Here is a 25471-nt window from a genome sequence, read left to right as displayed (position 1 = left end):
TTTTGAATAAATAAATACAACCACCAAAATGTGCATAGAAACCCAGTCCAATTCCAAAGACCATCGTTAAAATCTATGAGAAAAATAGTTCTAAGTATTTTTAAAGAAATCCTTCAGGGGAAAGAGAAAAGTATTTCAACAGTTTTGTAAACTTGTCATTTTCTCCAACTAGGACACCGATTTTATTCACAGCTAAAGCTTCATCTGGCCCTCTCTTAGAACACCCATTGCACTGAACTACATCATATGATCATTTGAAAACAGTCTTAAAATAATACATTAAAATAATCTAATGTCTCCAAACCTGATTCACGTAGGACAAAAGTGAATAACAGAAGAGTCAGAACCCCACCCCCCACCCTGGCTTCTGAGAGAAGGTAGGGTTGGAAATGGAGTTTATTCACATAAGACAGAGAATTAGAAAAAAGCTCCACTAAAATCAGAGTGGGGAGGACAGTCACAATTTAAATGATCCGCATGCTAGTTGCCTGTTTTTAACTTAGTAGTTAGATATCCTGAACAACCTGTGTGTGTGCAGGCCACGTCCTCTTGCCATCATTGAGTTAGCAGTGTTGCCCTGTTCACATTAGAAGAACAGTCTACTGAACCTACTGGCCAGCAGCTGTCTGAAGGACACTCTTGTTTTAGTATTCAAGTACTAGCTTACGATACTACCCAAAACATTGATCAGCAAATCGTAGTCCTCTAGTTATCTGGAGGTCCACTGGGAGGCAGCTGGTTTGGGAAACTATTGCCCAAACTCCATGCAATGCTGGAATCGTATTCATATTCCACTCTGATAGGTAGACACTGATAAGTAGGCATTTAATAAGCCCACAGAGCATCCGGGCTGGCCTGGCCACCTCCAGGAGCTGCTCCTGCTGTGGCCCTCCACAGGGAGAACACAAGCTGACTTCCATTCAGCAGGGGTGGGGAACATCTGGCCCACGGCCATACAGTCAGTACCAGCTAACCTCACACGCCTCACCAAATTAGCCTGATCAAATAGAGCAGGCTAATTTTTTAAGTTGGTAATTCTTTAGGGCCCACGAATGATGTTATAAATATCCAAATGGCCCTTGGCAGAAAGAAGGTTCCCCACCCCCCTCTAAAGAATCTCTACAAAAACTGAAACCATGGTCTCTTGAGATATCTGCATACTCGTGTTCACAGCAGCACTATTCACAATGTCCAAAAGGTAAAGGCAACCCAAGTGTCCATCAACAAATCAATGGATAAACAAAATGTAACAGAAGCCTCAAGTAGGGTGTTATGTAGTGGCTATTCTGACACATGCTACAACATGGATGAACTTTGATGACATTCTGCTTAGTGAACTAAGCCAGTTGCAAAAAGACCGAAACTGTTATGATTGATTCCACTTATAAGAGGCACCTAGAATAGTCCAACTCAGAGAAACAAAGTAGAATGGTGTTTGCTGGGAGCTGAGCGGGGCGGGGAAGGAGACCTGTTTATGTAACAATGAATGTACTCATAATTTTAGAACTATACAGTTAAAATGGTTAATATTATAAATTTTGTGTTAATGTTTTATCACAATTAATTTTTTTTAATTAAAAACATTTTTCTGCAACCCATGATCCTACGTACTATACTTTGTTGGAGGTAGAGAAACTAAGATTGTGTTTAATTATGTGACTTCTCTTAGGGTTCGGGCTTTGCATTCTTCTTCTTTTATAGTAAGTACATAAAATACCTCTTTTATCCTCTATTTTGACTTGTCTTTTTTGCCTTTTTGTGTCTTGATGGATATTTAGTCTTGCTGTATCAATGCTTTCATGGCAAGCTGTGCTAAATGCTTTTTGAAAACAGGAAGAGCAAAAATCCTTTAATACACCGTGTCATAAACTTAGAAACAATTCCCCAAAGGCCTGTCTGTTGCAGTTCTGGTACTCGAGGGGGGAAGGGAAACGAGACCTCCATTTATCACTGGCCTTTCTCTTTCAAAGAATTCATGTTTCATAAATGCAATCCTCTCACGTCGGCTGATTTTATAAACAATGCCAAAGCACAGAGGGTCCCGCCTCTTCCACTTCTGGGGGCCCACGAAGGTACAATGACATTTCTTAACTGGCAATCCTTTAGCAGTATTGCACTGAACACCTTGTATTTTAGGTGTGTAAGACATCATTATATTTGGTAAGGAACTACAAAAATAAGCCGTTGAAGCATTTCACTTTAGGCCTTGGATTAAACAACAGGCAGCTCTGATCCCTCTGAAGGGCTGTGTCCTTCCAGATAATAAGGCGCATATCTTTCCATGATTGATGTTTTATGGTGCAGAGGTCCAAAATTATGTGAATGCTTAATAAATACCTGGCAGCTCCTGAGAACAGGTAAATCCAATGATTTCACAGACTCTGAGCTGCTCTTCAAATACAGAAATAAACAACACACAGTACTGCTCACTGAGGACTGAAATTCTGAAGTCCCTGGAATCCCAAGAGGAGGCCTCTTAATGAACATGTTGCTAATATGCTGTTACTTCCATAAATTGTCCCGAGGGGTGTGTGGTTGTGTGCGTGTGTGACTGCCGGAGTGCATGCAGCAAGTGTCAATGAGCGTTAAATAGCTGGCGTGGTGTGGTCCACACACATCATCACAGCAGATCTGAGAGACCAGCCCTTACTTCCATCTGATACTGCAAACCACATCGTTATGTCTGAGTAACTCTAACATCTTGTTGTATGGTCAGTGTAACAGATGGTCTCTGTCTCAGGCTTATTATTTTCCTAAAACACAGATGCAGGAACAAGTTTCTTCCCCCCAAACCTTAATTACAATAAAAATGACCTCAATCTGAGCATTCTAATTATTCCAGTTTATGGTTTTTAATTTTTTTCTCAGAGTCTGACTGGATTTTTCCTTAACGGACAAACAAGATATCTCCATAGGAGGACCATTTTCCAGTCGTGGTTCTGATGTCTGCTCATTTTTATAGTATTTACGTCATTTATTTACAGCCAGGGCAGAGCCCGGCCGCTTCCGGATCGCTGGAGGATGTTGTCTGCGGCCAGGGCCTGGCGGGACTACCGTGCCGGAGACGAGTGTTGTCCCAGTGGTCTCCACGACACCCATCTATTCTCTGTTCGTTTTACATGGCCAAGCCGAGTCACAGTTAACAGCCAATTCAGGTTTTGTTTGTCACCTTAATTGATGTTCCAGAAGGGCTATGTTTTCACAGAGCTGCCCTTGGACTTAAGCATCACAATTTCCACTGGCCTTAATGGACGTTGGTTACATAGATCAAAATAACACTCGACGATCTAAAAATCTAGAAGCGACCTGATTACATGGCAACCATAATTTACCACAGACAGTCCTAGAAATCAGGAAACACACTTCCTTTACCATAAAGTTTTTGTACTGTCTTTGGTAAAACACTGCTTTGTACCTTAGATTTTTAAATACTTACATACTTAGCACAGTTTCTTTTGGGTATAAGGACATGTTTCTGGTTGAAGAAAGAGAACACGCAGGCATAACCTACTGTGAAAACTCAGGTTTCAGGGAAGGTTAAACTGGGGTCTCTGAGAAATCACAGTGTTTGACTGAAGGTTTAACCTTCGTGGTCCCCGAACTGTTAGTAGGCAAAGGTTAGTTACAACATAATTAATTTAAAAAGTGATTTCTAAGCAAATTTCCTTGACTCTACCTATTGTATCATGTGAGGAACACCTGTCCCTCAGATAATGTGACTGAATACATCACTCGAGGATAAGGGAGGGAACAGAGCAAACTGCGGAATTTTAAAAAAGGATGTTAGCTCACTGTCTGCTATTGACCGACAGCGGGGTCGTTGGCAACGGCGAGGACGTGCCTGCCGCTGTGCGCTGCTCCTGCTGGAGAGCCTTCGCCCGCGGCCCTTTGGTAGGGGCTCAGAGGCCAGCCTGGCTGGTCAGCAGACACGCCGAGACCGGGCGAACCCCGTGTTTTACCCTAGGCTTTGGGAGGGAGGTTTACATGAGTCCTCGACAGAGGAACAGGTGTAGTTCTTGACTAGATAAAGTGACTTAGTTATTCCAAGTGAAAAAAGAAGAAGGTCAAAGCTCACCAAAAACAGCATTCTTGGGTTTGAATCTAAGGAGTCCGGTCTCAGCAGCTGCGCTCTTCACTGCTAAACTAAGGTCGAAACACTCAACAGCACACTTGGAATCTTCTGAGCACTTACCAAGTGCTAATCATGTTAAGGCTTATCGCCAGAATTGCTCTACACATAGAAAGGATACAAAGGAAAATATTCTCTAGTGATGGAACATTTAGCACTTTCAAGTCTCACTTTTGTAGCCTATAGACTTTAATACAAATTTCTGGAAATTTAATGCTACGCAGACCACAGATGTTTCAGTAGAAGGCATTAAACCTCCGGGGACTTCAAATGGGGACACCTGGGATCCTTAAAGACATTGCTTCATTTTAAACAACGACCAGTTTCCTCACTTGTAAAAAGGAGCCATAAAAAGGTAAGATTCCTGCTTGATAACTAGTGAGTTTTAAGAATGCTGAATTTAGAAGTGTTGCTAGACTATTGTTTGGATAAAGGGTGATGGCAAATCACTTTTTCCTAGGGCAATAAAAGATTTTTATCAGCCTGCACCCACAGAGTCATATTCTTCCTGATTCAAAGGGGCACTGTTCTAGCAACCTGAACCTGGCGTGGTCACGCAGGACGTCCACTCTGATGCAGGTGCAGCTGTGCTCCCGTAGCAACAGCGGAGTGGCTCACACTTGCGGAGGTGACATTAGCAGAGTGTGAACGTGCCGGGCGGGATGGGGAAGGCACACAGCAGTTGTGCTCCCTTTACAAGATCACAGAGTCCTCTCCCACCCTGGAAGTCCTGTCTTGGAAGAAGAACACAGCCAGAGACTCATCACAGACACGGCTCATTCATCAGGTGGGGTCCCAGAAGACATTTTTGGGCACCATAACTCTGGGTGAAAAGTAGTTTGTTTTGTTTGAATCATTCTGAAAGCTGGAAAATAATCTCCCTCAAAAAACAAAACAACAACAAAAAACAAACTATGGTGTTCAACTCAATTCATTAGAGTGGCCACGTGTCCTTTCTTATTGCTGATTCTGAACATCTGTCACAGAGAAGACTCTGTTCAGGACATTCTGAACAGCTACATCATTCATGAGGGCGTGAAATGAGCATCAGCCTCCCAGGCCACCCCACCGGCAGACACACCTGTGTTCCCGTAAAGCGGCAACACTGAGCACACTGCACGGGCACAGGAAGTGACGTGCACACGGTGTGTATTCATAGAGCCTGAGCCCTGCTCCTCTGCTTCCCTGTGGTAGGAGCTACCAGTCAAGACAGCGAGGAGCCCAGCCGCCCTTCTGTGAACTTAACTTCCTAGCGTCAGAAGGCACTGGCCATGCAGTCTCTCAACAACAATCACATGAGCCTTTGGGGGTTTGTGTTCATCGCCCAGAAGCAATGTGTTGAGGTCAACAGTTCCAAGTGTTAGGTCCTGAGAACTGTTGAACAGACAGGACCCCAGTCCCTGGGCAGGCACTGGCTCTGGGCAGAGAGAGAGAGGGCGAGGGAGAAAGGGAAGGAGGGGAAAAGGGAGGGAGGAAGGGAGGGACCAAGGTCCTGTGGAAGTAAAAGAGCTGCCTGGCGCTGTGATGTTTCTGTCCCTTGGAAAAGCAGATAAAAGCCTTAACACACCTCACACCTAATTCCAATGTACAAACAGTGGGAGGTAGCATTTGTAGTCAATACATGCAATGCTTAGTGATAAAGCCTCTCTAAAGAGAGGAAGGGAGGAGAGAGGTGCAAGTTAGGGGAAGAGAAAGGGTCAGGCAGAAAGGGAAGCCCAGGAAGGGGAGGGACGAGGCCAGTGTGGAGGGGAGGAGGAAAGAGAAGGCGACATGGTGAGAAAAACCAGAGAGGGAAAGAAACAGCCCCTCCACGCTAAAGTGTGGGCCCAGGTCTTCCGTGTTCCAAGGTCCCCAACTTTTGACTCTGACTTTCAGAGGCTCGCCCCCTTTCCAAGAGGTGCAGGATCTGGTGCTCAGACTCCTCTGCCCACCCAGGTTCTAGCCCTCCCTCAGGGGCCCCCACAGCCTTCCAACCAGACTGCTCCGGGCAGCCTCCCTTTATCACCAGCCCAGAGGAATCGCTGGCTCTTTGAGCTCCTAGAACACCCATCTTCAGGAACACTTATCTGTCACTTATCATGGGCACTTTGTCTCGCTGGGCCACCACTCACGTGTCTGTGTCTTCATTCAACCAGACGACAGAATTCTGGGGGATGGAAATTATGTCTTTCACTTTGGATTCCTTAAAACAGCCACCATAGTGCTTTGCTTACTGTAGATGTTCTCAATGTTTATTATTGACTGATGAAATACCAGTCATTATTCATTATTATTTTTTAGCCAAGCAATCAAGAGATGTAAATTTCACTTTAGGGGAAGTAATTACATTCATTTATAATAGTATTCTTTTTTTCCTCTTTGGCATGATTTTATTATTTATTTATTTTCTTATTAAATTTACTGAGGTACAGGTTTCAAGAGTACAACTCAATAAAACACCATCTGCACACTGCATTATGCACCCATTGCCCCAAGCAAAGTCCCCTTCCAGCCCCATTTATTCATGTTTTAAAATTTATTTTAATTTTTTTCCATCACCCTTTATCCCCCAGAGCCTCCTCCCCCTCTCCCTTCCCCCCGGCTGTCGTCTGTGTCCGTGACCTGGTTCTGCCCGCAGTTCTCAGAGCTCTAAGTCATCTGACAGGTGCAGCAGGACTACAGAATCGTGAGCCATGGCGGCCGCGAGGGAGCTGGGAGCCCCTGCCGGCTCCATGTCTTTGCAAGTTCTCACTTGAGGTCATGGGTAGTTCTTCGACTTTGAGAGAAATGATATATAATGAAACCAAGTGTACCATAGGCTCACGGATGTTAAAAAAAAAAAAGTTCAGTTCCTGGGGCATCTCATCAACCTGATCCCTAAACAAAGTTGAACAAAACAAGGTTATTCTGGGACATGCTGTATCATGCAAACCGCGTGACCTCTCAGGGAAGCCTGCGCCTCAAACCTGAGGTCCGCTCGACGGCGACGTGATCTTGGGTAACCTACCAAACCTCTCTCTGCGAGAGGCAGCTGCAGCACTTACAAAGCAGTGATGATGACACCTGCCTTCAACTCTGACTGTCTGTAACTGAGCGGACATGTAACAGCACCCGGGACAGGGGAGGCCATGGGGTGAGCCCTCTGCTACCGCACAGACAGCCCTGGGAGTACCGGACTCGTTCCACTGAGCGTCCCCCTGCCGATGTCTGAAACACAGACGATGAAGTCTTTCCTGAATGAGGAAAGGGGTCCAGACCTCCACTGAGACTTCCCGAGAGCCAAGCAGAAGGAAGGTGTGGGCTGGGTTTTAAAGATCACCTCTTGGCCCTGGCCGGTTTGGCTCAGCGGTTAGAGCGTCGGCCTGCGGTCCAGAGAGACCTGGGTTCGGTTCCCGCTAAGGGCACATACCTCAGTTGCAGTTTGTCCCCGGCCCTGGTTGGGTCGTGAGGGTGGCAGCCACTCGATGTGTCCCTTTCACGTCGATGTTTCCCTCTCTCTCTCCCTCCCACTCTATCTGAACAAAATATGAAAAAATGTCCTCGGGTGAGGATAAGGAAAAAAAAAAAGGTCATCTCTTCTGGTGGTTCTCACAGTGTAACCGGAGGACTCCCAGGGGTCCCCACAGCTCTCTCCTGGATCTGTGAGGTCCTCCTTCACCCAACTGGGCAGCTGGGCAAGGCTGGATGTTTCATGTATTTCCACCAAAACAACCTGTTACAACAAACTGATGTAAGAAGCAGATAAGATAATTCATTGTTTTCATTTAGGGCAGACTGAAGGGATTTAAAAAGGGCTAAACAATGCCACTCTTTTTATTTTTTGAGAAAAATAGCTACTTTTTTTTTTTTACAAACATGTTCATGCTATGTTATGTTTATGTTATTTATTAATATGTAATAGGTTTTTATTTTAAAATGAATCAAGAAATCAATATTTTTTTAAAAAGCTGTTTTAATTTCTGATATGGGTAAATACCAATAGATATAACATATAAACAAAAGGTCTTCGGGGTCCTCAGTGATTCCCAGGGCACAAAGGGGGTCCTGAGAACAAGAGGTCTGTGGACCGGCTCCGGTCCTCACTGAACAAGGGACATGGAGGCCTAGCGATGTTCACCCAGCAGCAAGGCTGTGAGCAGCCAAGTTAGGAACTGAGCTCTGGGCCTTCAACAACCGAGCTCTTAACTATTGTCATGATGTCGAAAAGGAAGGAAAACAGATTTAGAGAAATGATTCAAATTCTGAACCAAAGTTTCCATTTTTTTTTTTTTTTTTTATCCTCACCCGAGGACATTTTTCCATTTTTTTTTCAGGTAGAGTGGGAAGGAGAGAGAGGAACAGAAAGAGAGAGAGAAAGATCGACGTGAAAGGAACACATCGAGTGGCTGCCACCCGCACAACCGACCAGGGCCAGGGACAAACTGCAACCGAGGTACGCGCCCTTAGCGGGAACCGAACCCGGGTCTCTCCGGACCGCAGGCCGATGCTCTAACTGCTGAGCCAAACCGGCCAGGGCCAAAGTTTCCATTTTTCTAAGAAAAAAATATTTTTTTAATTCTCACTGGAGGATATTTTTTTCCATTGATTTTTTAGAGAGACTAGAAGGGAAGGAGGGGGAGGGGGAGAGAGAGAGATGGATATGAGAGAAACACATTGACCAGCTGCCTCCTGCACGTGAGGGCTGAACCTGCAACCCAGGTGTGTGCCTTTGACCAGCAATCAAACCTGTGACTCCCTGGTGGGTGGCCAAAGCTCTAACCACTGACCCACACTGGCCAGAGCCTAGGAACATTTCCCATCTGGGTTCTTTATCCATTGGGCATATAATCACCCAATTTATTTTATTTATTTATTTTTTTATCCTCACCCGAGGATATTTTTTCCATTTTTTGTTCAGATAGACTGGGAGGGAGAGTGAGGAAGAGAGAGAGAGAAACACCGATGTGAAGAGAACACATCTAGTGGTTGTCACCCGCACGACCCAACCAGGGCCAGGGACAAACTGCAACCAAGGTACGTGCCCTTAGCGGGAACCAAACCCGTGTCTCTCTGGACCGCAGGTGGAAGCTCTAACCGCTGAGCAAAACGGGCCAGGACTTATTACCCATTTTAAAGAACAACTCTTATGAAAGATGGTCAGTGAAGGTTCCAAATATACACAATCTCTGAAACCACTTCATGAAACCCAATGCGGGCCCCAAGTTCCACAGGCAATGCAGGAGCCTTGATGCAGTTGAAAACGCCGACGTCCGGGCTCTGCACCTGGAGCACTGTGTCCTCAGCTCGGGAGAGCAATGGTGCACGCCTGCTTCCTGGAGCTGGGAGCGGAAACGAGATGCATGGGGACAGCACAGCTTCCTGGAGCTGAGAGAGAAAACGAGATGCACGGGGACAGGACAGCTTCCTGGAGCTGAGAGCGGAAACGAGATGCACAAAGACGGGACAGCTTCCTGGAGCTGAGAGCGGAAACGAGATGCATGGGGACAGGACAGCTTCCTGGAGCTGAGAGCGGAAAGGAGATGCACAAAGACGGGACAGCTTCCTGGAGCTGAGAGCGGAAACGAGATGCATGGGGACAGGACAGCTTCCTGGAGCTGAGAGCGGAAACGAGATGCACGGAGACAGCACAGCTTCCTGGAGCTGAGAGAGGAAACGAGATGCACGGAGACAGCACAGCTTCCTGGAGCTGAGAGAGGAAACGAGATGCACGGGGACAGGACAGCTTCCTGGAGCTGAGAGCGGAAACGAGATGCACAAAGACGGGACAGCTTCCTGGAGCTGAGAGCGGAAACGAGATGCATAGGGACAGGACAGCTTCCTGGAGCTGAGAGCGGAAACGAGATGCATGGGGACAGCACAGCTTCCTGGAGCTGAGAGAGGAAACGAGATGCATGGAGACAGCACAGCTTCCTGGAGCTGAGAGAGGAAACGAGATGCACGGGGACGGGACAGCTTCCTGGAGCTGAGAGAGGAAACGAGATGCACGGGGACGGGACAGCTTCCTGGAGCTGAGAGAGGAAACGAGATGCACGGGGATGGCACAGCTTCCTGGAGCTGAGAGAGGAAACGAGATGCACGGGGACGGCACAGCTTCCTGGAGCTGAGAGCGGAAACGAGATGCACGGGGATGGCACAGCTTCCTGGAGCTGAGAGCGGAAACGAGATGCACGGGGAGGGGACAGCTTCCTGGAGCTGAGAGTGGAAACGAGATGCATGGGGACGGGACAGCTTCCTGGAGCTGAGAGCGGAAACGAGATGCACAAAGACGGGACAGCTTCCTGGAGCTGAGAGCGGAAACGAGATGCATGGGGACAGGACAGCTTCCTGGAGCTGAGAGCGAAAACGAGATGCATGGGGACAGCACAGCTTCCTGGAGCTGAGAGAGGAAACGAGATGCACGGAGACAGCACAGCTTCCTGGAGCTGAGAGAGGAAACAAGATGCACGGGGATGGCACAGCTTCCTGGAGCTGAGAGCGGAAACGAGATGCACGGGGACGGCACAGCTTCCTGGAGCTGAGAGCGGAAACGAGATGCACGGGGAGGGGACAGCTTCCTGGAGCTGAGAGTGGAAACGAGATGCATGGGGACGGGACAGCTTCCTGGAGCTGAGAGCGGAAACGAGATGCACGGGGAGGGGACAGCTTCCTGGAGCTGAGAGTGGAAACGAGATGCATGGGGACGGGACAGCTTCCTGGAGCTGAGAGTGGAAACGAGATGCATGGGGACGGGACAGCTTCCTGGAGCTGAGAGTGGAAACGAGATGCACGGGTACGGGACAGCTTCCTGGAGCTGAGAGCGGAAACGAGATGCACGGGTACGGGACAGCTTCCTGGAGCTGAGAGAGGAAACGAGATGCATGGGGACGGGACAGCTTCCTGGTGCTGAGAGAGGAAACGAGATGCATGGGGACAGCACAGCTTCCTGGAGCTGAGAGCGGAAACCAGATGCATGGGGACAGCACAGCTTCCTGGAGCTGAGAGCGGAAACGAGATGCACAAAGACGGGACAGCTTCCTGGAGCTCAGAGCGAAAACGAGATGCATGGGGACAGGACAGCTTCCTGGAGCTGAGAGCTGAAACCAGATGCATGGGGACAGGACAGCTTCCTGGAGCGAAGAGCGGAAACCAGATGCATGGGGACAGGACAGCTTCCTGGAGCTGAGAGCGGAAACGAGATGCACGGGTACGGGACAGCTTCCTGGTGCTGAGAGAGGAAACGAGATGCATGGGGACGGGACAGCTTCCTGGTGCTGAGAGAGGAAACGAGATGCATGGGGACAGCACAGCTTCCTGGAGCTGAGAGCGGAAACCAGATGCATGGGGACAGGACAGCTTCCTGGAGCTGAGAGCGGAAACGAGATGCACGGGTACGGGACAGCTTCCTGGTGCTGAGAGAGGAAACCAGATGCATGGGGACAGCACAGCTTCCTGGAGCTGAGAGCGGAAACCAGATGCATGGGGACAGGACAGCTTCCTGGAGCTGAGAGCGGAAATGAGATGCTTGGGGACAGGACAGCTTCCTGGAGCTGAGAGTGGAAATGAGATGCTTGGGGACAGCACAGCTTCCTGGAGCTGAGAGCGGAAATGAGATGCTTGGGGACAGCACAGCTTCCTGGAGCTGAGAGCGGAAATGAGATGCTTGGGGACAGCACAGCGCCCTCTCGAGCTCGCAGCGTCGGCTCACACCATCCAGTCCCCCTCTGGCTCCAGTGTCCATGCAGATGGACAATGTTATGAACTGAACGTGCTTCCCCTCCACATTCCTATGTGGAAACCCCCACCCTTCATGTGAGGGTATCGGGAGGTGGGGCCTCCGGGAGGTAAGCATGGGGGGCCCCATGACTGGATAGTGTCTCATGAGAAGAGGCCTCCTGGAAGCCGGCGATCCGGCACCTCGCCTGTGGGGTGTCAGAGGGGCCGGAGTTGACTAGGACGGAGGGGATGTCACACTTGCAGCAACAAGGGAATTCGGAGTTTACGGACTACAAGGTGATTCTATCGGGGCACGTGCAGCTCAAGGCGGAGGGGCACCGATGTGGGTCAAGGGAGACAGAGGCTGCCAGAATGGACATTGGACACTGGCTGGGGCGACGCCCCACCTGCAGCTTGAAGGCTCCACACTCACAGCCGAGCTTTCAAACCAAGAAGCCGAGGGCCTCCCAACAGGGCACCCGTTTTGTTTGTTTCTCAGCCTTCTCCACTGTTTCTTTCAGAAAGTACCCCTCCCAGAAACCCCCCAAAATTAAATGACCTCTTCAGAGTCCTCTGAATACATAACCCTATTAAAGCAGCTTGGGGTTCAAGGTTGGGGATGAGGGATATAAATTCAAATCATCCTTCTGTGCCACAATGAAAGCGGATAATCATGGGGCTCAGTTCTGGTCTGGAACTGTCTAAACACTTTATACATCAAGACACATGCGAGTCCAGAGGGTACCATTGATCCAGAGGGTACCATGCAGGCCACCATCCTTGTGTCTTGTGACATGCGTCAAAGTGGGAAGCCTGGAGCCCTCCTTGGTCCTGTAATTAATCCATCAATCCATTCCTCCCCTGCCCAGTTTCGCAACATAATCACTGCATCAAAATTAATTTTTCTCTATCAACTTTTCAATGAAGAAATTCACTCCCGTGATCTGATGTTGTATTGAAGGGTATTTTTAGCTGAAGAGACCAAAGTTCTTGAGCATGCTAATTGAAATAAAAACATGCCATATTCGCCACCCTAAGCCTTTTAAAGATAACATATGATCTTAAACTAGTTTTGACTTTTATTCAAAATGAAAAATAGCTCCCTTGTGACTCCAATATAGTTATATATAGTTGAGACGGTGCCTCCCCTTGGCAGCCTCCTATTTGTTCTGCTTTAATTTCATACCCTACTGACAATTACCCAGCTTCATTAACTACTTAGGAAATTTCTCAAGTGCACGACAATGCAAGAAATGCTAACACGCAGCAGTGTTCCTGGAGGAAAACTGGAAAACGCGAAGCTCCACCAAGAAGGGATCCTTTTCATTAAGTTCCCATGCCAGGCCCCAAACCCAGTGCAGGGTAAACCCAAACCGGGAGCCTTGCTGCTGACCCCGTGCTAGGAAAACTACTCATTCACACACCAGAAGTAGTCACTGAGTGCCAATTGCATAGACAGCATTTTGCTGGACATTGACATGTACACTTCCCGTGCTCTTGGAGTTCATGGTCTGTCTGGAGTGGAAGGTGTATGAAACACATACGGCAGCAAACAATGGATACAGAAAAGAAGAGTGGGGGGAGGAAAAGTCTCTCTTTGAAGGTCAAACACTTCAAGGGAGAAGCAGCATCCTTCGGGGGCCTGGGAGAGGGAGAGAGTGCGGGAGCAAGCACTCAGCAGAGGGGCAGGACTGGGGAAGAGAAACGCCAACTTGGCTGGCACAGAGTTTACGCAGAGGAGCAGCAGGAAATAATGCTGAAAACAGCATTTTGAAATTAATTAGTCCATCAAGCACTTACTAATGCCAGACAGTATTCCAAGTGTCAGCGCTGCAAAGGGGAGCCAGACAGACCAAGCTCCTGCCCCCCTGCCCCCGCCCCCAGGTGACACTGTGGGGCAGGAGACCTACTGCAAGGAAAACAAACACGTGGTGCATGGGAGGAGCTGGGCGGAGGGTCTGCTCTAGATCTGGTGGTTGGACAGAAGCTGCTGGGTAAGGAATACCCGGGGCTGAGACAAGGTGGTGAGAGAATGCTGTCCTCCCACACGGCGCGAACCCCAAATGTAAAGAAGTGAGTCAGGGATGAGATCGGACCCTTTAAAGCACCAAAAGGAGGTTGGTATGGCTAAAGAGGGCACCTGTGGGGAGGACAAGACCCACCCCTTGCCACGTGAAATACCACTTCCAACCATCAGAGAGGACCAGGCATGCTGCCTAAACCAGGGCCTTGGGGACACAGCAGGTGGCCCCTCTTCACAAAGGGTCTCCACTGCCCCAGACAGCTACCAGTGGCGTGTGAGCTCCACAGTGCGTGCACTGTTGCATTCCTAGCACCTGGGACGCGCTGATTGTCCTGGAGTGGCTCAGGAAATACTTGGTGAATGACTGAACTGAATGACAACCGTGTGTCTCCTCCCCAGCAGTGCAGCAGGAGAGGCGGGGTTGGCAAAAAGGAATCGGGTCAGGAAGTGAGTTAAAAAGTCTACTTGCGGTTCTAGCCTTCAGTGAACACTGCTCTCTTCAGGGTTCTCGTCTGTCCCAGTGAGGACGGTCGGGTCCCTGGCACGCTCAGTCCAGGACCTTTCGTCACGTGAGCAGGAGCTCGGGAGCAGCGTCCACAGCCAAGCTGCCCACTGCATCAAGCATCGCCTTCGCTCAATTCCTCTGCTGGAAACGGCTGCACATTATCTTTTTACTCCAATTCTATTCTTATCGTGATGCTTGGTTCATTAAGGAAAAAAACACTATTGAGCCCTGGCCGGTTTGGCCCAGCGGTTGGAGCGTTGGCCTGCGGACCAGAGAGTCCTGGGTTCGGTTCCCGCTAAGGGCATGTACCAAAAAAAAAAAAAAAAAGTTCCCCCTTTCATAGATGGGAAAACAAAAAACACTATTGAACAAACAGGGGATTACAAAATAGGCATGGGGATGTAAAGAACAGCACAGGGGAGCAGGCAGTAATGATAACATAACAGCTATGTGCGATGTCAGGTGTGTGCCAGACTTCTCAGGGGGGTCACTTGTAAGCTACATAATGTCTGACCACTGTGCTCTACACCTGAAACTCGTAACATCGAATGTTGGCTGAAATTGAAACATTTTAAAAATGGAAAAGAAATACCTCTTGTTTGAGAAGACTGTACCTACCCTCTGCCCCCTATATGTTGAGTGAATGATTATTTTTAGTTTGTAGCTTATCAAATCTCAGGCCCCACTGAGCCCCCAAGTCAGTCCCCTCTGTGTAGCGTCTCCTGGGTGACAAGGTATCTATCCTCTGCACCCCACCTCTGCGTAAAAGAAAGAGAATTCCATCCTGCAATGCTTCTGCCCTTTGCAGACAAGAAGGGACCATTTTCTACGTGTGACGCTGCTCTCTTCATTCAGGGCTCTCACGCTGAAGCACGTGCACGGGCCGGGCAGGCACAAGAGAAGGCAGTGGGCGCTGGGAACCAGGCGACGGGTCAGCCCGGGCCCTCGATGGGGACCTGCTCCTCCTGCCCGACAAGCAAAGCGCTCTGACCTTTCCGCTGCAGACCCTGGCCCTCCAGCTGCTGGCACAGGGCCTGCGTTTCCTGGGGTTCAGATGGGAGAAGAGGTGTGTGTGTCACAGAGGAAGGAAGGGAGGGAGGGAGGGAGGGAGGGAAAGGGAGGAGGTCAGAGCCATAAACAACAGAACAGTGACCCAGGGAGCCTAGCCGAGAAATCCTACTGGAAAGCAGCAGAAAGGGAACAGAGGAGGGGGAGAGGGGGTGGGTATAGTGAAGGGGAAGCTGACCCAGGCCCCATCCTATGTCCTGGCCCCTCTCATCAGAACTCCGGTCCCTCGGCCATCACTGGCCCTGGCCCGGCTGGGGGAGAGTCCAGGCACAGATGTCGCCCCTAGCGGCTAAGGAACATCAACTGCCCAGCCTCTGGAAGGGGGTGGGGAGTGCCACGTTCAAACTCACACCATGCTTAGCACTGTCCCCGCCCCCCCAGGACGCTCTGACTCCCCCGGGACAGCAGTGACACAGCCTGGAACACGCAGCCTGCGAGAGAGCCAGGCCTAGAGAGCTGTGCGACCCTAGACACGGAGCGACCTCCAGGGCCCGTCCTGCTGGCAGGGTTGCTGGGGAGCCCTTGCTAAGGGCAACTGGGCTACGGCAGCACAGTGAGCCCTGCTGGGGACACAACGTGGCTGGATAGCACCCATGAGCTGGGCCTGGGATGACTGACAGCCCCGTCCTGCACTTTCCAGGGATGGTGGGGCTGGACCCCACCTCCGGAGCCACAGCACAGCGCGCACTGGGAGCCGCGGAAAGGGAACCAGGACTTACACCTTCTCTAGTTTTCCAAGGACCTGTGAGCCCAAGCAAAAGGTCCAGAGCCTGGGAAGCTTCAGAGCGAGTCAGCTAGATACACTGGACTACAACTTGAGACAATGTAAACCTGCTTTTAAAGATACTTTTAATTCTACTGTACTGGCTGGGTCTTCAAAGAGAGTGTAACACTGAACTTTCACTTCTGAAGTTAATAAAAAACATTTTGAAGAAATTTCATTACGGGCTCACATGGGAGTTTTAATATGTGCACTGAATTGATAAGAACTGCGAATACTTGCCGTGATCTGGTGCAATATATGAGAAGCAGTTTCAAGGTAAAATGGAATAATTAATCATTTAATATCTATTTGAAAAGTTTTGAGTTTATAAGGAAAGTTCTATGCTAATTTAAAGTATCAACTCACATCTTCATGCCTGGGTTTAATAGAAAATTGGGCAGAATGTTTTCCTTTGCTATTCCATACCCCTCGTCTTTCCGCCAAATCCTATATTGCTGGTACTCAGCCGGAGGGTAGGGGCTCTGGGGACCTGCAGATCTGTTCCACAGTGACAGACAAACACTACTGATTACCTACTGAAGTTCTGTTCACGGTTTTCACAGAGCAATGCCCCATCACAATTCTTTACCATAAACTTCACCTTCATAATTAGAAAGGATAACTTAGAAATGCCCTTCTAGACTGATTCATATACCGTTTGGCTCATTTGTTCAGTGATTCACTTATTCAGCAAGTATTAATGCATTACCTACTATGCCTTGGACACAATGCTAGGTGCTAGAATTTAAAAATGCTTAGACAGCTTCCATAACTTCAATGAGGAGGTACGACTGAAACAAGGGTGAGTGGGGGGTACAGACACCTAGAAGAGAGCTGTCAGTGCAGGTGAGACGTGGTCTCAAACAGCCGAGGGCTGGGGAGGACCACATCAGCACTCTACCCTCAGCTGAATGGCATACAGTACTCCCTTGCACAAAATGCCAGACTGCTTCCTCACGTGGGGGAGGGGTCTGGCCAAGAGACACGCTCAGCAGAGACGGATGTGCACGGTGCTGGGGGGCAGTGAGGGACGCCTGCTTTGAGACTTCCAGTTCACATCTCCCTGGAGATGATTTAACATTGGGAACTGTGCTTTCTTTCCGAAGGTCCTCTTTCCTTGGGATCTATGACATACACTCCCCTGCCTTTCCTTCCTTAACCTCCACCTCTATACTGTGCTCAAAATGTGTTCCTTTGGTCTGGACCTCTCTAAGTTTCTGATATGTATAAATAACTGCCTCTTTAATATTTCCTCTTGGATGATGTTTCAAAGACAATTCAACCTTAGCATATCCAAAATTGACCTCCCTTACTCTTTCCTTCCAAACGGCAGAGGCCTGGAAGTCATCCTAGACCTTGACTTCTTCCTCCCCTTCAAACTCCACCAGAATCCAACCACCAGCAACTCCTGTTGATTGTACCTTTCAACATCTTTGCATGTCTCTCCGTGTCCATCTTTACAATGCCTTGCGTTCAGGCCCTTCCTACCACCGGGCCTTTGCACATGCCGGTGCCTCAGCGTAAATCAGCTGCCCTCCTCCCATACGTCCTTCATCTGGTTGACACTAGCTTAGTCAATCCAGGGAAGCCTTTCCTGACTAGATAAGCACCTCCCATAAACAGCTTGCCCTCAAAGCAATTTTCCTTTCAATACTTATCATAATAAAAACTTTGGAATTCTTTGAATAATTTCTTCCTCCCCATTAGACTGTTAGGTTCCACTGCTTAGAACACTGAATAAATGCAGGGTAGAGCATGCATCCACGTTCAGACTTTGGTTGCAGGCCACCCTCTGTAACTTTAGTTTCCCTAAAAGATGCAGGATCTGTGAGAGCACCCTGTAACAGAGCTACTGCACCCCGCTCCCTCTGAAAGGCTTTCTGTCACTTCCAAATGTCCCCTGGGCGTAGCCTTCCCCCGCACCCAGCCCTTTGAAAAAGACAGCTCCACCCTATTCTTTCTGGTTGACAGAAAACTTATAAAAGTCTAGGTTCGGGTTGAGGTCAAAAGTTTTAAGAAACAAAGTTTTCATTCAAATATTATATAATATCATAACACTTAAACTATCTATAATATTAAAAATATATTTTATTGGTTCCATTTTTTCTGGTAACAAGTAAATGAATAAAAAGCTTATATGATCTTTTCTTTTTCTCATTTTGGTTTATTATTTCTCGAACTTTTTAATGACATCAATTCTCCCAGGCTTCAAATATAAGGTGCTTTCTCCTCAGTTTCATTTTTGTTTGGAACTATAAACTTGGATATTTGCACACAAATAAAAATTAATAGATAACATAAATAACAAAATAAATAAAATGGACTTCATTAAAGTTAAAAACTTCAATTTTAAAAGTGCATCAAAATATATTATCAAGTGCATGAAAAGACAACCTACAGAGTGGGAGAAATTTACTAATCATTTTTCTGATAAGGGTTTAATATCGAGAATATATAAAGAATTCCTACAAAAAGTCAAACAACCCGATTAAAAATGGGCAAAAGACTTGACTGAACATTTCTTTTTTTTAATCCTCACCCGAGGACATTTTTGCATCTATCTTCAGATAGAGCAGGAGGGAAAGAGGGAGAAAGAGAGAGAAACATTGATGTGAGAAAGACACATTGAGTGGCTGCCACCCACATGACCCCAACCGGGGCCAGGGACAAACTGCAACTGAGGTACGTAGTGGGAACCGAACCCGGTACTCTCCGGTCCGCGGGCTCACGCTCTAACCGCTGAGCCAAACCAGCCAGGGTGACTGGACATTTCTTCAAAGACGACATCCAAATAGCCAATAAGCACATGAAAGATTCCCAGCACTAAGGAACTGCAAACCAAAACCACAAGGAGATGCCACTTCACACCTACGAAGAGACACATCAGATAGAGAAAGCACATACAGGGAGATATCCCTTATACGTAGAACCTAAAACAGCCAAACTTGTAAAAACAGAGTAGAATGGTGGTCGTCAGGGGCTCGGGGTGGGAGGATGGGAGAGATGCTGTTTAAAGGTACAAACTTGTAACTACTAGACTAATAAGTCCCAGAGATCTGCTGCACAGTATAGTGAATACAGACCATATTGTATCATAATCATCGGACTTGCTCCAAGGGACTAGATTTGAATGGTTCCCACCACACAAAAAAAGAAATGATAATTATGTGACATGACAGAGGTGCTCTATCCTGGCGCACATACCACAGTGTGTAAATGTATCAGATCAACATGTTGTAGACATTAAATGTATATGATGTTATATATTAAACATATTTCAACCCCCTCCCCCCCAACAACGCTCCTCACCTACTAGTATAGCTATTAAAGAAACAAAAGAGAAAATTGGCTTTGGCAGGGAGGTGGGGGACTTCGGAACTCTTGTTACATCACTGGGCATGTTAAACGGTACAACTGCTGTGGGAAAGCTTTGTGGTTCCTCAGAAGTTAAATATAGAATTACCATGTGACCCAGCAGTTCCACTTATGGGTATAGACCCAAAAGAAATGAAAGCAGGGATTCAAATAATATACTTACCTGCAAATATTGATAGCAGCTATATTCTCAACAGGCAAAGGTGAAAACAACACAAATGTCCATCAACAGATAAATGAATAAACAAAATGTGGCCAAGTCTTTTTATCTGGTAAAAATAAATCAGGTACTATGTTCTAGAAAGTCGCAGCAAAGACAGAATTGGAGAATACAGAACTGCCCCTTATAGGGGAATTAGAGGATTCTGTTCTCAAGAGTCAACGGTAGTAACGTTTTCATCAACTGATCTGTACATAACCTTGTTTTATGTGTATTTCTGTTAAAGACACCTTATTAACATATATTGTTGATTCCTTAATGTTAAACTCACCACCAACAGCACTATACCTCATGCCTGAAAGAAACTTACCTAACACCTGCATTTTCTCCCTAAGGTACATCGCAGCCTTCTTGCTCTTAGGAATACTAGACTTCAGCACTACCCTTGGGAGTCATTTTAAACAGTGAAATCGCCCACAAAAAGCACAATGCAAAACCGTGGCACTAAACAGACTACGCAAAGGACACCTGTTTATGACATGAGAGCTGAAACAGGATGGCAGTCTCAGCTGAAACGCACTCTGGGTGACTTCCATTCATTGCCTCCTCTCTGCATGCCTGCAAACAAGCCCAGAAGAGCTATAAGGGTTGACACTAGGGTTACAAATAAATGCAGATGGAGGCGAATTCACAGACACACAATCTCTGAACAAAAATGGAATTCTGACACATGCTGCAATAAGGGTGGACGTTGAAGATGTGCTAAGTGAAATAAGCCAGTTGCAAAAGGACACATTTTGTATGATTCCACTTATATGCAATACCTAGAACAGGCAAGTTCATAGGGTAGAGGTTATCAGGGTTTGGGGGAAGGGCAAATGTGTAATTATTGCTTCGTGGGATCTGAGTGTCCGCTAAGAATGATGAAAAGAACGGGAGACGGGCAGTGGTGATGGTTGTACAGCAAAGTGAAAGCAAGTAGGGCCCCTGCACCACACACGTAAAACGATTAAAATGGAGAATTTTGTTGCATATATTTTACGACAAAAATTTATGTACTAAATAAAATTAAATGGCTCATTTTAATCTTCTGATAAAATGAGATGGACATGCACTGGATGAAACTAACACAGATTCTTATTTACCCACATCCTTCTAAAGGAAAGGCTCTCCTCACTATGTCTTTCTTTGGGTTTGTAAACCATATTTTAAAGCAGGTTTATTATTTAATAATATCAACAGACTATTGAGGAAAACAAGTAAATTAAAACGTGCATGTTAGTTGTTTGGCCTCACTTCATGCCTTTGGTGAAAATGCACGCAGTGGTGGAATTATTCTTTGCCATTGCCAAAAGAAGGGTCACCTTGAGAACCAACGACTGATGTTCCTGATTTATCTTGGAATCAAGTCGTCTGCGGCTCGCCATGTTTGGGTGAACCAGTACTCTTAGGTAAATCAGGACTGGTACTATTTCAGTGTCTTGGCACTGGGTGTCCACTTTTCATCTTTCCACTGCTTTTGTTTCTTTGATCATCAATCTATTTCTCATCTGCTTCCTTCCCCACTGGAAATCCCTATTTTCATATCTCTAGAGAGAGCCATCTGTGTTAGAATACGGCTGTGGGTCACTCCATAATTCAAACATGCCTTTTTATTTTCTGTATTTCTTGACCCAACAATTACAAAGAAGCACCGCTGGATATAAACAGATGAAATGTGCTAATGTGCAATACAAACAGTATTAAAATGTAAACTTAAAACATAGGAAGGAATTCATGGCTAAAGAAAAACCTATTGTGAATCTTTCAATCTTTTAAAATGCATCATAAAACTAAAAATGTTTCACTGCAGAATAACATTTTGGCTTCTCTTATGAGTACAAAGACGAATAATTATGATTGTCATGAAAACGCATTGAGCAGCTGTATACTGTTAACAAAAGAACCATTATATTAATGCGCACAGAGACCGGCACTTTATACATTCACACTTCCTAGAAATTAGACAGTCTTCTCAACTGAAGTAGATACCAAAAGAGGCTGTTTTCTATTAATCGTGGCTTTGTACCAGGCAAGTTTTTGGAGCCAACTGGATCATCTTTCTTTTGGGACAATTCCCACATACTATTATGTGAGATTTATATATACCGACTTATATATACTCAGGCATGTGCATGATAATTTGGTGAAAAGCAATTTTTAAATTCTCAAATGATAGATTATTTTTACACTTAAAAATATATATCTGTTTAGAAATCATAAAAAAGCATAACAAATCATTGCAATTTGTTTTATGAAGGCTCATGAACAGGTACTCACTCATTAAAGACCAGGTCTGGTGCAAAGTAGAGAAACTGGCTGTTCGTATGTTTGTAAGACCTCCAGCTCAAGGCAAACGACGACAGACACATCCAAGAATACTGGATGAGGGTGATTTGGTCCTCGAGAGGCAAGTTTTTAAATCCTGAAGAACAGAACGATTAAACACAGAAATACACTTAGCATTTAAGTACATTCCAGGAATAAGCTTCTTAAGTCAACCCCCAAACAGCCACTTCTCTCTAACAGACCCCAGTAGACTCCAGTCATTTACAGGGCACCCACCCTGGGCCTGGCCCTGTTCTACCCTTCATTTCAATTCACCCTAAATTCTCACTGAGGGTGACCGGCCAGGGCAAATGTAACCTGGAGTTCAGGGCGTTTCCCTGTGGACAATGGTCTACGACCCTTGGTTAGCCTGCAAGAATCTGTATTAACCTGCAACACTTCTTCATCTTACTCCCAATTAATAACACTGACATAAAGGGTAATTTAATAACCATCAACTACTGCGTATCTGCAATACTGGAAGGTTTCACTTTCCATGAGCTTGCAGTGGTTGACAAAGCCTTCTTCCTTGCTTCCCAGGGTCTGGGGTCCTACGGGACCCCGGGACCCCGACAGGTTCGGAAATGGGATAAGCAGCCTGGCGCCCTGCCCCCACCGCAGGCCTCCTCTCTGGGCTGCAGCCTTCTTTGTTCCCTTTCCTGGCCCGTATTCCCAGTGACAGCAGGTTCTTCTTCATTTGTAGAGTTTTGCCCGGGGAAGCTCCTCGAAGAACCAGTCATCAGAGCTTCTCCCTGTCTGTTTTCTTATGGCTGCTGGTTGACCTACATCATTTACAAAACTGCTCTGGATAAAGGAACTGGGATAATGTGGCAGCAATTCTAAGTGGTGTTTGTGCAGATCAGTAGGTACTTTACTAGTAAAATCCTATAGCATAAGAAATGACTAAAGTAGGAATTTCAAAGCCAATTTAAAGAGTGCTGGAGGTAAGATGATATTTTTTGAAGGAACAGATTTTCAGGGGCTCACACAACCTACTAGACAGGTCTGGGTTTACTTGGTCTGGGTTAGACCAGCCCTGGTCACAAGCTGCTAGTAACGGGCTCAGTTTCTGCTTTCAGGACCAGAATGTATTTTATCTTACCCATATTCTGGGGTGGACTTTTCATCGCAATCATCCACACAAGGAATGTATGATATGTTAACATGAGAACCCTTCACTGGAACTGCTCAGGAGGCATGAGCACACTAACCAGATTTCTGCCACACACCTGTTCAATCTGATACCCATTTTAAAAGAAGCTATCAGGATTTAAGGGAAAGCTCGCTCCGACCACTGTTGGGGATGGTGCCGGGGTTGCCCTGACCTGTCTGGTTCAGGGCGCAGACCGTGGAAGGAGAGGCAATCCTACCTGGAATTACCTTTGCCCACTTCACAACTTGAATCATCTGTTTGCCCGCCAGGCGGTTCAGCGTGGAGAGCAGGTTTTCGGCGGTGTCTGGCTTGGAGCTGTCGTAGCCCGCGTACACGATCTCGGGCTCGATGTTCTCCAGGACCATCACCGGGGAGGGCGTGAGCGCTCGGGAGATGCTGGACAGCTGCGGGACCAGCGCCGTGTTGACGGAGGGCTCTTTGGCGGGCGCGATGTACGTCGTCCCTTCCTCGGGGCTCTGGGGCGGCGGGGGTGGCGGTGGGGGCTGCTGCTGCTGTTCCTCGTGAATCCCTTTTAACTTTCCCAACTTCTTTGACTTCCGGGCTGTAAAAGATTTGTAAGCCATCAGAGCACATGAAAATCACTACAGGGATACACTACATGAGGTAAACTACAATAAAACACCGACTTGCCTTCAAAGACGACTTACAATACTGATAGAAAGAGCACCTTTTCAAAATTTTTCCAGTATTGGGCACTGTCCCAAGGCTTTATATAAATTAATCAATTTAACGATTCTATGAGTAGATATTATTGTGATTCTCACTTTATAATGAAGAAACGGAGACCAGATGGGTTAAGAGATCTGCCCGAGATCACACGGCAAGTCTGATATAATTGAGACATAGGTTCAGAGGAGAGAGAAATAATTTCATAGGCTAATACATTACCTATGCCTCAACTAAACCTTATGTAAGCCTGCTGATCCTACCTGTTATCCACCCAGGGTTGCCCACAAGCACCGGGATGGCCTGGCTGAGCCGTGTTTTGGTGCCGTCTGTTCCCTCTAATAAGGTCTCCCCAGCCCCTTCCCCCGTCTCCTTCGGTGCCTCTTACTCTTCCTGTGGTCCCTGCGCAATCGCTTGCTTATGCGAAGGAGGCCTTCGTGCGTCCCCCGCTATACTGTGGACTGTAAGAACGCGAAGACTGGGTGCTCCTCCTCTTTGGGAGTCTCTGTGCACCTTGGTTAAGTGCTATGCCCAGTGAAAGTGATCTATAGGTTTCCACTGGGGGGAATGGGAGAGCAGTCAAGCCCGAAGCAGAGTAACAAATGGGAAAAAATCACATATCTCCTTGATTCCGAACCGGACAGCCAACTAGGAAATGCACAGGAATTGCTGCTGCAGAAGATTCAGGTGCATGTTACAGTGATATACACGAAATACAATCTTTGAAAATCTGTTCCTGTCTGTTTTTAATATAAAGAAAACATTCTCCTTTCTTATAGCCTAGAACTAAAAAAATACCACACTACTACATAAGAATCCTACTTTAGATTTTTAGGAGAACATACTATGCACAGGTGACCATATATATGTTCTGATGTACCCAGAACAGCCCTGGCTTATGCTTATTTTCCCAGCATGGTTACCAACAACGCCCTGTTTACGACTAAAAGTACCAGGTCAGTAAACACTGTGTTCATCTTAGTTAAAACCAAAGAGGCAGTACTAATTTTAACAGCAACTGTCTTTCTTTCACACGTCTCTCCACGACTTTGGAGAGAGAGTGCAGCGGGAAAGAATGAGAAGCCGGAGGGAATACGGGAAGGTGGTGGAGGGCTGGGGTGGACGGTGGTGGATGGGAAGATGAATAGACAGGTAAGATTAATGAATGAATAAAAAGAAGAGAAAGTCCAAAACTTAGAGCTATGGCAATAAATCACTTTGCAACTAGAAGGTTTTCCTTTTTTTTTTTTTTAAAAGAACTTAAAAATTCTTGAAGACCCAGACACCTACGCCTTAGCTCTAACATCTGTGAGGAATTTACAGGATATAACTTTAAGACAGGGTATGGCTATGCCACACCAACTGACTCGATTTTAAAAGTAACCATTCATGTTTACAATTACAGCCATGAATATTTACCACATTCGCCACAGAAACACTTACCAATGCAGATAAAACCACTAGCCAACAAGAGACATCTGCCACACATTCATTAAATATCAGAATGAGCTTAAAAGATGAACAAGATATAATTCCTATTTTTTAAGGATTTTAACATCAGTGAAATAAT

The 25471-nt window shown here is 46.7% G+C and overlaps 1 protein-coding gene across 1 annotated transcript in view; it reads right to left on the bottom strand.

Annotated features, from left to right (window-relative positions):
• The window catches only part of NR3C2 (nuclear receptor subfamily 3 group C member 2), a 311485-nt gene that overhangs the window by 40098 nt on the left and 245916 nt on the right, over positions 1–25471 (bottom strand). The window contains exons 5-6 of the mRNA XM_036240956.1: positions 23432–23776; positions 22014–22158 (exon numbers count right to left, since the gene is read on the bottom strand). Of these exons, the coding sequence (XP_036096849.1) occupies positions 22014–22158; positions 23432–23776 (490 nt within the window). The remainder of the gene's footprint in view (positions 1–22013; positions 22159–23431; positions 23777–25471) is intronic.

This window comes from Molossus molossus, unplaced genomic scaffold (genome assembly GCF_014108415.1).
Source record: "Molossus molossus isolate mMolMol1 unplaced genomic scaffold, mMolMol1.p scaffold_m16_p_4, whole genome shotgun sequence".
Taxonomy (NCBI): Eukaryota; Metazoa; Chordata; class Mammalia; order Chiroptera; family Molossidae; genus Molossus; species Molossus molossus.
Note: the sequence above shows the minus strand (reverse complement) of the source record. Positions and strands in the feature narration are given on the sequence as shown.